General features: G+C 47.3%; 1 protein-coding gene across 1 annotated transcript in view; it reads left to right on the top strand.

The window, feature by feature from the left end:
• Nucleotides 1-12,645, top strand: part of CWC25 (CWC25 spliceosome associated protein homolog) — a 33,534-nt gene that overhangs the window by 19,772 nt on the left and 1,117 nt on the right. Inside the window, exons 4-9 of the mRNA XM_033183234.1 lie at nucleotides 2,287-2,356; nucleotides 5,105-5,232; nucleotides 5,933-5,996; nucleotides 7,352-7,563; nucleotides 7,936-8,034; nucleotides 12,420-12,581. Coding sequence (XP_033039125.1) covers nucleotides 2,287-2,356; nucleotides 5,105-5,232; nucleotides 5,933-5,996; nucleotides 7,352-7,563; nucleotides 7,936-8,034; nucleotides 12,420-12,581 — 735 coding nt within the window. The remainder of the gene's footprint in view (nucleotides 1-2,286; nucleotides 2,357-5,104; nucleotides 5,233-5,932; nucleotides 5,997-7,351; nucleotides 7,564-7,935; nucleotides 8,035-12,419; nucleotides 12,582-12,645) is intronic.

The raw sequence follows: 12,645 nt of genomic DNA on the forward strand, positions 1-12,645 counted from the left end.
CATTTGGGCTTCCTGATGCTGGGAAGGAGGCTCTAGTAAGTGTGCCTGCCTAACCTAGGCCATATGCAAAGATACTGGCCAATGCACCAGCCCATCTTTATTCATTTACCTTTGGCCCTTAAACAAAAATAGGAGTCAGAAACAAGGTGAAAAAGGTTGTCACCTTCTTAGAAGCTTGGGAATATGTGTAGTGCTGGCCAAGTGGGTGAACAGGCCTTCTTACCCACATTTCTTTTTTCAGGTGGGGAGGGGAAGGGAAGAAGAACCCTTCAAAAAGAAACTTGCAAATCTTACTTGAAACCCTAGTATGTAATATTAGAGTTGCAGTTTGGGTGCTAAATGAAGATAGACTGTGCATATTATTATTTATTTTAGTTTAGTTTGCATTTTAATTCTAGTATATAAGATTCAACGTTTAAATGTTTATTTTTTATTTGCAGTTTTTTTCCTTTTCTTTTTTTTTTTTTTTTGAGACGGAGTCTCGCTCTGTTGCCCAGCCTGGAGTATAGTGGCGCAATCTCAGCTCACTGCAACCTCCACCTCCTGGGTTCAAGTGATTCTACCTGCCTCAGCCTCCCAAATAGTTGGGATTACAGGTGCCCACCACCACGTCCGGCTAATTTTTGTATTTTTATTAGAAATGGGGTTTTGCCATGTTGGCCAGGCTGGTCTCCAACTCCTGACTTCAGGTCATCCGCCCACCTCGGCCTCCCTAAGTGCTGGGATTACAGGCATGAGCCACCATATCTGGCCTATTTACAGTTTTTCTTTTGCAAATTCTCTTTAAAGTTATTTATCTTAACCATATCCTGGAATAAAACAAAAGAAAAAAAAGTTATTTATCAAAGATATTGTATAGGTTGCAAATATTTTGTCCCTTTTTTTAATGTCTTAGTTTATCGTGGTAAAATATACGTAACATAGAATGTCCCATTTTAACCATTTTCATATGTACAGTTCAGTGTATTAAATACATTCACAGTGTTGCTGGGCGCGGTGGCTCGCACCTGTAATCCCAGCACTTTGGGAGGCAGAGGCGGGTGGATCACAAGGTCAGGAGATTGAGACCATTCTGGCTAACATGGTGAAACCCCGTCTCTACTAAAAATACAAAAAATTAGCCGGGCGTGGTGGCAGGCACCTGTAGTCCCAGCTACTCAGGAGGCTGAGGCAGGAGAATGGTGTGAACCCGGGAGTCGGAGCTTGCAGTGAGCTGAGATTGCGCCACTGCACTCTAGCCTGGGCAACAGAGCAAGACTCTGTCTCAAAATAAATAAATAAATACATTCACAGTGTTGGGCAACCATCACCACAGCCCGTCTCTAGAACTCTTTCGCCATTCTGAATTGAAATTCTATACCCATCAAAAACAACTCACAGCTGGGTACAGTGGATCACACCTGTAATCCCAGCACTTAGCGAGGCTGAGACGGATGGATTGCTTGAGCCCAGGAAATTGAGATCAGCTTGAGCAACATGGTGAAACCCCATCTCTATAAGAAATACAAAAATTAGCTGGGCATGGTGGCGGGTGCCTATAGTCCCAGTTACTTGGGAAGCTGATGTGGCAGTATCACTTGAGCCCAGGTGGTCGAGGCTGCAGCGAGCCGTGATCATGCCAGTGTACTGCAGCCTGGATGACTGAGCATGACTCTTTTTTTTTTTTTTTTCTGAGACAGTCTCTTATATTTGGGGGAGATTTTTGGCTTTGACACCATCATGTAGTTATTTATTTATTTATTTTGAGACAGGGTCTCACGCTATTACCCAGACTGGAGTGCAATGGCAATGGCACAATCTCAGCTCACTGCAACCTCTGCCTCCTGGGTTTAAGTTATTCTCCCTCCTCAGCCTCCCAAGTAGCCAGGACTGCAGGTGCGTGCTACCACACCCGGCTAATTTTTGTGGGTTTTCTTTTGTTAGAGACGAGGTTTTACCATGTTGGCGAGGCTGATCTTGAACTTCTGACCTCAAGTGATCCGCCTGCCTCAGCCTCCCAGAGTGTTGGGATTACAGGCGTGAGATGAGCCACTGCACCCAGCCCCATCATCATGTAGATTTTTTTTTTTTTTTTGGAGACAAGAGTCTTGCTCTATCGCCCAGGCTGGAGGGCAGTGGCACGATCTTGGCTCACTGCAATTTCCGCCTCCCAGGTTCAAGCGATTCTCCTCCCACAGTCTCCCGAGTAGCTGGGATTACAGGCGCGCACACCACCACACCCAGCTCATACTCCATAGAATTTGGAGAAAAGAAATAGTCATGGATTTTATAATTATCTCTATTTAGGAAGAAGGAGGAGGAGAAAAAACGAGAGGTATTAAATAATCCAGTGAAAATGAAGAAAATCAAAGAATTGGTAAGTAGTGTATCAGATAAGCACCAAGAGCATCTTTTAGCCATATAATGTGAGAACCTCTCTCCATTTACTCTCAACTTACCGGGGGAAAACAGAATGGCCTCTAAAACTTTTGTCTTTTAGAGACCATCTCGTGGCTATTTTATGTAATCTTTTTCTTTTTTTGAGACGGAGTTTCAATCTTGTTGCCCAGGCTGGAGTGCAATGGCACGATCTCGGCTCACTGCAACCTCCACTTCCTGGGTTCAAGTGATTCTCCTGCCTCAGCCTCCCTAGTAGCTGGGATTACAGGCATGTGCCACCACACCCGGCTTATTTTGTATTTTTAGTAGAGATGGGGTTTCTTCATATTGGTCAGGCTGGTTATTTTATGTAATCTTAATTTATTAAGCTTAATTAAGCTTGATTTTGGTTGAAAGTCTTTTGGGTGGGAGAATGCACCACGTGATGTCATTTTTCCAGAAAAAGAGTGTGGGCTAAGCGTGTGGAAAGCATTACCATTCGGTGTGTTCAGGAGGTCGGAGGATGCCCTTGGTTATGGTATAAAGCTTCCAGGGGCCGGGCGTGGGTGGATCACCCGAGGTTGGGAGTTCAAGACCAGCCTGACCAACATGGAGAAACCCAGTCTCTGTTAAAAATACAAAATTAGCCGGGGTGGTGGCACATGCCTGTAATCCCAGCTACTGGGGAGGCTGAGGCAGGAGAATCGCTTGAACCCAGGAGACAGAGGTTGCAGTGAGCCAAGATATTGCCATTGCACTCTAGCCTGGGCAACAAGAGCAAAACTTTGTCTCAAAAAAAAAAAAAAAGACTTCTAGGGCCTACTTTTTTTTTTTTTTTTTTTTTTGAGACGGAGTCTCGCTCTGTCGCCCGGACTGGAGTGCAGTGGCCTGATCTCAGCTCACTGCAAGTTCCGCCTCCCGGGTTCCCGCCATTCTCCTGCCTCAGCCTCCCGAGTAGCTGGGACTACAGGCGCCGCCACCTCGCCCGGCTAGTTTTTTGTATTTTATTTTTAGTAGAGACGGGGTTTCACAGTGTTAGCCAGGATGGTCTCGATCTCCTGATCTCGTGATCCGCCCGTCTCGGCCTCCCAAAGTGCTGGGATTACAGGCTTGAGCCACCGCGCCCGGCCGGGCCTACTTATTCACATGACATATTATGTAATTGTGTCTTGGATCAGTTGGTAAGGAAAATTAAAGCTTGACCTTGCAGTTCCTGACTGCTTTCAATGGAATGGGAGTTCCTTTGACACAGAATGGAAACTCCTAGGCAGTGGTTTTGGTGACTGTTTAAAAACACAAATTCAGGCCGGGCGCGGTGGCTCGAGCCTGTAATCCCAGCACTTTGGGAGGCCGAGACGGGCGGATCACAAGGTCAGGATATCGAGACCATCCTGGCTAATACGGTGAAACCCCGTCTCTACTAAAGAATACAAAAAACTAGCCGGGCGACCAGGCGGGCGCCTATAGTCCCAGCTACTTGGGAGGCGGAGGCAGGAGAATGGCTTAAACCCGGGAGGCGGAGCTTGCAGTGAGCTGAGATCCGGCCACCGCACTCCAGCCTGGGCGACAGAGCCAGACTCCGTCCCCCCCCCCAAAAAAAAAAAAAAAAACAAATTCTTAGTCTCACCTACCAGATACCAGTTCAGTAGTTGGGGTTGTTAGTGCACAGCCTGGGTTAAGACCCTTCCCCTGGTGTGTTGACAGGGAACCCCCATAATGTCCTGGACTTCTGTAGACCCAGAGGCATGGAGTCAGGCAGTTTGTGCATGAGCCACGCCCCTCAAAGGAGACTGACTGGGGTCTCAGTGATCTTTTTTTTTTTTTTTTGGAGGTGGAGTCTCACTCTGTTGCCCAGGATGGAGTGCAGTGGCGCGATCTCAGCTGACTGCAAGCTCCGCCTCCTGGGTTCACACCATTCTCCTGCCTCAGCCCCCCAAGTAGCTGGGACTACAGGTGCCTGCCACCACGCCCAGCTAATTTTTTGTGTTTTTAGTAATGACGGTGTTTTACCGTGTTAGCCAGGATGGTCTTGATCTCCTGACCTTGTGATCTGCCCATCTCGGCCTCCCAAAGTACTGGGATTACAGGTGTGAGCCACTGTACCTGGGCTTTTTTTTTTTTTTCTTTTAATGAGATGGAGTCTCACTCTGTTGCCCAAGCTGCTAGAGTGCAGCAGTGCGATCTCGGCTCACTGCAACCTCTGCCTCCTGGGTTCAAGCGATTCTTCTGCCTCAGCCTCCCGAGTAGCTGGGACTACAAGCACACATCACCACACCCTGCTAATTTTTGTATTTTTAGTAGAGATGGGGTTTCGCCATATTGGCCAGGCTGATCTTGATCTTCTGACCTTGTGATCCTCCCGCCTCAGCCTCCCAAAGTGCTGGGATTACAGGAGTGAGCCACCATGCCCAGCCAGTAATCTTTTTTTTCCTTTGAGACACAGTTTCACTCTCGCCCAGGCTGGAGTGCAATGGCACAATCCCGGCCCACTACAACCTCTGCCTCCCGGTTCAGGTGATTCTTGTACCTCAGCCTCCTAAGTAGCCGGCATTACAGGTGCCCACCACCACACCCAGCTAATTTTTGTATTTTTAGTAGAGACGGGGTTTTGCCAAGTTGGCAAGGCTGATCTCGAACTCCGGATCTCAAGTGATGATCTGCTCGACTCGGCCTCCCAAAGTGCTGGGATTATAGGCACTGGCTGGTCTCAGTAATCTTGTGTGTTTGTGTTCTCGGCATTTTCCAGTTGCAAATGAGTCTGGAGAAAAAGGAGAAGAAGAAAAAGAAGGAGAAGAAAAAGAAGCACAAGAAACATAAGCACAGAAGCTCGAGTAGTGATCGTTCCAGCAGTGAGGATGAGCATGGTGCAGGGAGGTGAGAATGTGGTGACTGGCCTCCCTTCTCTTTGATTCACTTGCTCATTCACTCATTCATTCCACAGACATGAACACCTGCCCTGTGCTGGGAGCTGCCAGGTACTGGGCATTCAGTGATGAACACTTGAACATGGGCCCTGTGCCCATAGAGCTTGCCATCTAATGCTAGAGTTCCTTGGAGATGCTAAATGTGAGTGGGTATCTCGGCCATGCTGCTGGAGAGAGACCCTTAATCGAGCAGACTTTAGCCTAGTAGGTCTTAGGTAGGTCAGACATCCTGGGGGTGACTGTTTCATCTCAGCTTAGGATTCCTTCAAGACTGAAGTGGGCTTTATATAGGCTTTTTTTAATGGACTGGTGGCCCATGTGGTCCCATTCTGCGTGTCTTCCCGTGGGAGCAGTCAGTTCTGCCGCTGCTGAGTCACTATTCATCCCTGGAATAGCAGCATGAAGTGAGAGGAGAATGTGTTCAGGCGTTGGAGCTTAGAAGCAAGGCCCACAGTTTTTTACAGGAAAATTTGACTGTGCTGATGCATCTTTCGGCATAGACAGTTCAAATAGAAAAGCGTACTGCCAGGTAACAGCTGGGAGGCGGAAAGGTCACATTGGAAGCAAGAAGCATGGTTCAGCATAAGATACTTAAATTGGACTTATATGTATTTTCTTTTTCAATGACTGTGTGTGTTTTAATCTCTTAGATCTCAGAAGAGGATGGCAAATTCCTCCCCTGTTTTGTCCAGAGTCCCTGGATATGGCTTACAGGTAGGGATGTGGGCTCCTTGAAAGGAGTGACTATAGGACTGTGGGATATGCCACTTGGACAATGTGGATAGCAGGGAGGTGGGCAGTGAAGCCTGGGCTGCTGGGAAACAGGTCCCTTCTTATCCCTGAGCATCTTCTCGTGGCTGACGACCCTCTGAGCAGAAAGACTAAACCACCAATGGGGCATTGAGGCATTCTACCCATCCCTCTACAAATAATTTACATGAAATGCACATATTTTAAGTGTATAGGTGGTTTTTTTTTTTTAGACAGAATCTCGCTTGTCACTCAGGCTGGAGTACAGTGGCGTGATCTCGGCTCACTGCAACCTCTGCCTCCTGGGTTCAAGCTATTCTCCTGCCTTAGCCTCCCGAGTAGCTGGGATTACAGATGCCCACCACCATGCCCAGCTAATTTTTGTATTTTTAGTAGAGTCAGGGTTTTCCATGTTGGCCAGGATGGTCTTGAACTCCTGACCTCAGGTGATCCCCCCCGCCTTGGTCTCCCAAAGTGCTGGGATCACAGGCGTGAGCCACTGCGCCCGGCCTCGCATTTCTGTATTTTTAACTTTAGGTCCTGTCCTCCATGCTTCTGCGTCTTGCTCTTCCTTAACCTATAGTGAAGACCCAAGCCAGGTATATTCTTTTCTTTTTTTTTTTTGAGAGGGAGTCTCGCTCTGTCGCCCAGGCTGGAGCTACCATACCCAACTAATTTTTAAATATTTTGTAGAGACAGGGTCTCACTAGTTGCTCTGAGTGGTGTCTAAAACTCTTGATCTCAGGCAGTCCTCCTGCCTCCATCTCCCAAAGTGTTGGGATTAAAGGTGTGAGTGACTGCACCTGGCTGACTGAAGGAGATTCTTTTAGGGGATTCTGCAGATAACTAAGTTTATACAGTTCCCTGTGATAATTCTATGTGATGATATTGGTGTGCCCAGTGAGCTCCTTACATCTCCTGTAACAGGAGCCCAGTAACCTCTCCTGTTTCACTGCCTTTTCTTTTTTTCTTTTGAGACGGAGTCTTGCTCTGTCGCCCAGGCTAGAGTGCAGTGGTGCGATCTCGACTCACTGCAACCTGTGCCTCCTGGGTTTGAGCAATTCTCTTGCCTCAGCCTCCCGAGTAGCTGGGATTACAGGTGCCCACAGTCATGCCTGGCTAATTTTTGTATTTTTAGTAAAGATGGGGTTTCACCATGTTGGCCAGGCTGGTCTCAAACTCCTGACCTCAGGTGATCCACCTGCCTAGGCCTCCCAAAGTGCTGGGATTACAGACGTGAGCCACCGTGCCTGGCTGCATTTTCTCCTGAATCGCTGGATTTTCCATGTGAATCATTTCTCTTTTCCTTAATGACATAGGTCAGGAACTCTGACCGTAACCAGGGTCTTCAGGGTCCTCTGACAGCCGAGCAAAAGAGAGGGCATGGGATGAAGAACCATTCCAGATCCAGAAGCTCCTCCTACTCACCCCCCAGACATGCCAGCAAGAAGAGCACCAGGGAAGCAGGGTCCCGGGACAGGAGGTCTCGATCCCCGGGCAGAAGGTCATGGTCCCCAAGGCCCAGCAAACCGTGAGTGTGGGATTCACTGGGAAATAACCTGTGACTGTGGGGGCATGGTCCCAGCAGGCATTTGCTTTTGCTTTTGGAGATGTCCATCCATCGACTTTCCCAAATGTCTTTGCTTTGGTATTTCCTTTATATCATTTTTCTCCACCTCAATGTAAAGCTCAGGCATCCAAAGCTACATATTTGTAGGTGTATACTGTGCTTTGGGAGCTCTGGGGTGAGTCTGACATCAAACCCTATACTTTTATTTTTCTCATACTTGTGCCCTCTGCTTAGATTATACCTCTAAGACCATTAGCTCATCTTGCATTGTTTGAGAGATTCAATGTAAGCCCCTGGATTAAAAAGGCTTTTTCCTCTCTGTGTCTGTTACAGGCACAACTCTAAGGTGAACAGGAGAGAGACAGGCCAAACTAGGAGCCCATCACCTAAAAAAGAGGTCTACCAAAGGCGACATGCTCCCGGATATACCAGGTGAGTCAGGAGCCTAGTTGATTAACTTCACATTCTGAAGGCCTGAATCTAGTAGGGGTCCAAACCAGGGCAAATGGATAATCCATCATTACCTTTTCGACAAACCAACTTTTATTTATCTTGTCAGCCTTTAAGGGTCTGCGTCCCCTACCTCTAGCCATGTGAGGCACATTGAAAGGACAAGGTAAGGCTGGGCGCGGTGGCTCATGCTTGTAATCCCAGCACTTTGGGAGGCTGAGGTGGGTGGATCACCTGAGGTCGGGAGTTCTAGATCATCCTGACCAACATGGTGAAACCCCATCTCTACTAAAAATATAAAATTAGTTGGTCATGGTGGCGCATGCCTGTAATCCCAGCTATTTGGGAGGCTGAGACAGGAGAATTGCTTGAACCCAGGTATTGGAGGTTACAGCGAGCCGAGATCGCACCACTGCACACCAGCCCAGGCGACTTCGTCTCCAAAAAAAAGAAAAAAAAAAAATCTTAACGAAAACCAAGCCAGACACAGCGGTCCATGCTTGTAATCCCAGTGCTTTGGGAGGCTAAGGCAAGGAGGATCATTTAAGGTCAAGGGATTAAGGTTGCAGTGAGCTATGATCAAGCCACTGCAGTTTTGCTTGGGCGACAGAGCAAGACCCTGTCTCTTAAATTACAAAAAAAAAAAAAAACCTCAAGCCTGTAATCCCAGCACTTTGGGAGGCTGAGACGGGCGGATCACGAGGTCAGGAGATCGAGACCATCCTGGCTAACACGGTGAAACCCCGTCTCTACTAAAAATACAAAAAACTAGCCGGGCGAGGTGGCGGCGCCTGTAGTCCCAGCTACTCGGGAGGCTGAGGCAGGAGAATGGCGTGAACCCGGGAGGCGGAGCTTGCAGTGAGCTGAGATCTGGCCACTGCACTCCAGCCTGGGTGACAGAGCGAGACTCCGTCTCAAAAAAAAAAAACCCTCAATTATTCTTGCTGGATGTGGTGGCTCATACCTGTAATCCCAGCAGTTTGAGAGGCCAAGACAGGAGGATCACTTGAGGCCAGGAGTTCCAGACCAGTCTGAGCAACATAGTAAGACACTATCTCTATAAAAAATTATTTTAAAAACATTTAAAAAAACAAAAGCTAGTTCTTTGCCCTGCCTGATCCCACTTTCAGTGATGCTACCCAAAGGCAACTACTTTCAGCTTTTTCAGTAGTTTCTTTTCATACTACGTATTTCTAAAAATACAAATATGTTGCTGCCTCTTCATCCATCAATTTTAGATACTAGATATTTTCTTTTTTCTTTCTTTCTTTCTTTTTTTTTTTTTTGAGACAGCATCTCGCTCTATCTCCCAGGCTGGAGTGGTGCAGTGCTGCAGTCTTGGCTCACTACAACTTCTGCCTCCTGGGTTCAAGTGATTCTTCTGTCCCAGCCTCCCTAGTAGCTGGCACTACAGGCGCACGGTGCCATGCCCAGCTATTTTTTTGTTTTTTTTTTTGAGATGGAGTTTCACTCTTGTTGCTGAGGCTGGAGTACAATGACCCAATCTCGGCTCACCACATCCTCTGCCTCCTGGGCCCAAGTGATTCTCCCGCTTCAGCCTCCCAAGTAGCCGGGATTACAGGCATGTGCCACCACGCCCAGCTAAGTTTTGTATTTTTAGTAGAGACGGGCTTTCTCCATGTTGGTCAGGCTGGTCTCGAATTCCCAACCTCAGGTGATCTGCCTGCCTTGGCCTCCCAGAGTGCTGGGATTACAGGCATGAGCCACCATGCCCAGCCTTTTTTTTTGAGATGGAGTCTCGCTCTATTGCCCAGGCTGCAGTGCAGTGGCATGATCTTGGCTCACTGCAACCTCTGCCTCCTGGGTTCCAGCGATTCTCCTGCCTCAGCCTCTTGAGTAGCTGGGACTACAGGCACATGCCACCACGCCCAGCTAATTTTTGTATTTTTTAGTAGAGACGAGGTTTTACCATATTGGTCAGGCTGGTCTTGAACTCTTGACATCAGGTGATCTGCCCGCTGCGGCCTCCCGAAGCGTTGGGTTTACAGGCATGAGCCACAGCACCTGACCCTAATTTTTGTATTTTTAGTATATATGAGGTTTCAACGTGTTGCTCAGGCTGGTCTCGAACTCCTGAGCTCAGGCAATACACCTGCCTTGGCCTCCCAAAGTGTTAGGATTACAGGTGTGAGCCACCGCACCCGGCCAGATCTTAGATACAGTCTTACTATTTTATTTTTTTATTTTATTTTATTTTTTTGAGACGGAGTGTCGCTCTGTTGCCCAGGCTGGAGTGCAGTGGTGCGATCTTGGCTAACTGCGTGCTCCACCTCCCAGGTTCACGCCATTCTCCTGCCCCAGCCTCCCAAGTAGCTGAGACTACAGGTGCCTGCCACCACGCCCAGTTAATTTTTTGTATTTTTAGTAGAGACAGGGATTTCACTGTGTTAGCCAGGATGGTCTTGAATTCCTGACCTCGTGATCTGCCTGCCTTGGCCTCCCAAAGTGCTAGGATTACAGGCGTGAGCCACCATGCCCAGCCCAGATATTTTCTTACTGGTATAGTAAATAATCTTAGTGTAAATGAGCTTTCATACACTCCTAGTCCCATATTTCTTCTATCCCTATCTTTTCAGTATGGTTATATCAGAATTTTTGGTTCAATCAGTATGTGGATTCATACTTGTATGATATATAAATATTGTTTACTGATACTTTTCATTCCTAAGCCAAGCAGAATACGGAGGTTACATTTCCTTTCTTGTATGATGTGTGATATTTTCCTAGTGTCAGTATTTGCTTCCTACAATCTAAACCATGTCTTTGAGTCCTAGGAAATCTTCTTGTATTATTTCTTTGATAACTTCTTTATTCTCCCTACAAAGTCTTACTCTGTTGCCTAGGTTGGAGTGCATTGGGGCGATCATGGCTCACTGCAGCCTCAAACTCCTGGGTTCAACTGATCCCCCTACCTCAGCCTTCCAATTAGTTGGGGGTACAAGGATATGCCACCATGCCCAGCTAATTAAAAAAAATTTTTTTTTTTTTTTAGCAGAGATGGGAGGTCTCACTTTGTTACCTAGGCTGGTTTCAAACTCTTGGACTCAAGCAATCGTCCTGCCTAAGCCTCCCAAAGTGCTGGGATTACGGGCTAGAGCCACTATGCCTGGCAGTCGTTTTCTTTTTTTTTTTTTTTTTGGTCTCCTACTCTCATTTGAATGCTCTAATATCTTTCATTTATTATCTCTGAAGCAGATTTATTTATTTATTTATTTATTTATTATTATTTTTTTTTTTTGAGATGGAGTCTCGCTCTGTCGCCCAGGCTGGAGTGCAGTGGCACAATCTCGGCTCACTGCAACCTCCGCCTCCTGGGTTCATGCCATTCTCCTGCCTCAGCCTCCCAACTAGCTGGGACTATAGGCGCTCGCCACTACGCCCGGCTAATTTTTTGTATTCTTTAGTAGAGACAGGGTGTCACTGTGTTAGCCAGGATGGTCTCGATCTCCTGACCTCGTAATCCACCCGCCTCGGCCTCCCAAAGTGCTGGGATTACAGGCGTGAGCCACCGCGCCCGGCCTCTGAAGCAGATTTTTAATAGTAAATTGTTTTTGTTTGGAGGGTTTTTTTTTTTTTTGAGACAGAATCTCGCTCTGTCGCCCAGGCTGGAGTGCAGTGGTGCGATCTTGGCTCACTGCAACCTCTGCCTCCAAGGTTCGAGTGATTCTCGTGCCTCAGTCTCCCAAGTAGCTGGGATTACAGGTACACACCACCACACCTGGCTTATTTTTGTAATTTTAGTAGAAACAGGGTTTCCCCACATTGGCCAGGCTGGTCTCGAACTCCTGACATCAGGTGATCTGCCTGCCTCGGCCTCCCAAAGTGCTGGGATTACAGGCATGAGCCACCAGGCCTAGCCCTATTTATTATTTTCTGAGGCTAAGTTATTCCTTCAACTTCTGGCTTCTAGCTTAGTCCTAAAGTAGTGTACTCATGGGCTGTGTCATGAATTTCTAGTCTCCAATGGGTAGTTAGATGGTAGATGTTAACAGTTACATGGATAACCTAGACTTCTGTTCTTTGGTAAATTGTTGAGCAAACCATTGGGATATAACTGCTACAGGTTTAGGTTCCTGATGAGTTCCCAATTTATTTCATATTTCATATTTCAGAATAATCACTCTAGAGATTACTGAGTGAGATTATGGAATACTTTACTAAAAGCCTTTGAAATTTGGGTGAAACTTCCTGACCAGGATGTTAGAAGGAAACTCAGGCTGGCCTTGCACTTGGAGAGAGCAGTGAACTGGAGAGCTTGGGGTGCTACCTGGCTTCTGTGCTTCTTGTGCTACTTCTGTTTTTTTTTGCTGGGAGAGACCTGATCGGATGGTTTCTGTGCTCAACAGAAAACTCTCCGCAGAGGAATTAGAGCGAAAACGGCAAGAGATGATGGAAAACGCCAAATGGCGGGAGGAGGAGAGACTGAACATCCTCAAGAGGCACGCTAAAGATGAGGAACGGGAGCAGAGGCTGGAGAAGCTGGACTCCCGGGATGGGAAGTTCATCCAGTGAGTGCATCTTCTTCCTGCCGGGGGTTTTCATGGGGAAGGTCTTAAGATGGCAGGCTGGCAG

This window comes from Trachypithecus francoisi, unplaced genomic scaffold (genome assembly GCF_009764315.1).
Source record: "Trachypithecus francoisi isolate TF-2019V2 unplaced genomic scaffold, Tfra_2.0 Lachesis_group20, whole genome shotgun sequence".
NCBI lineage: Eukaryota > Metazoa > Chordata > Mammalia > Primates > Cercopithecidae > Trachypithecus > Trachypithecus francoisi.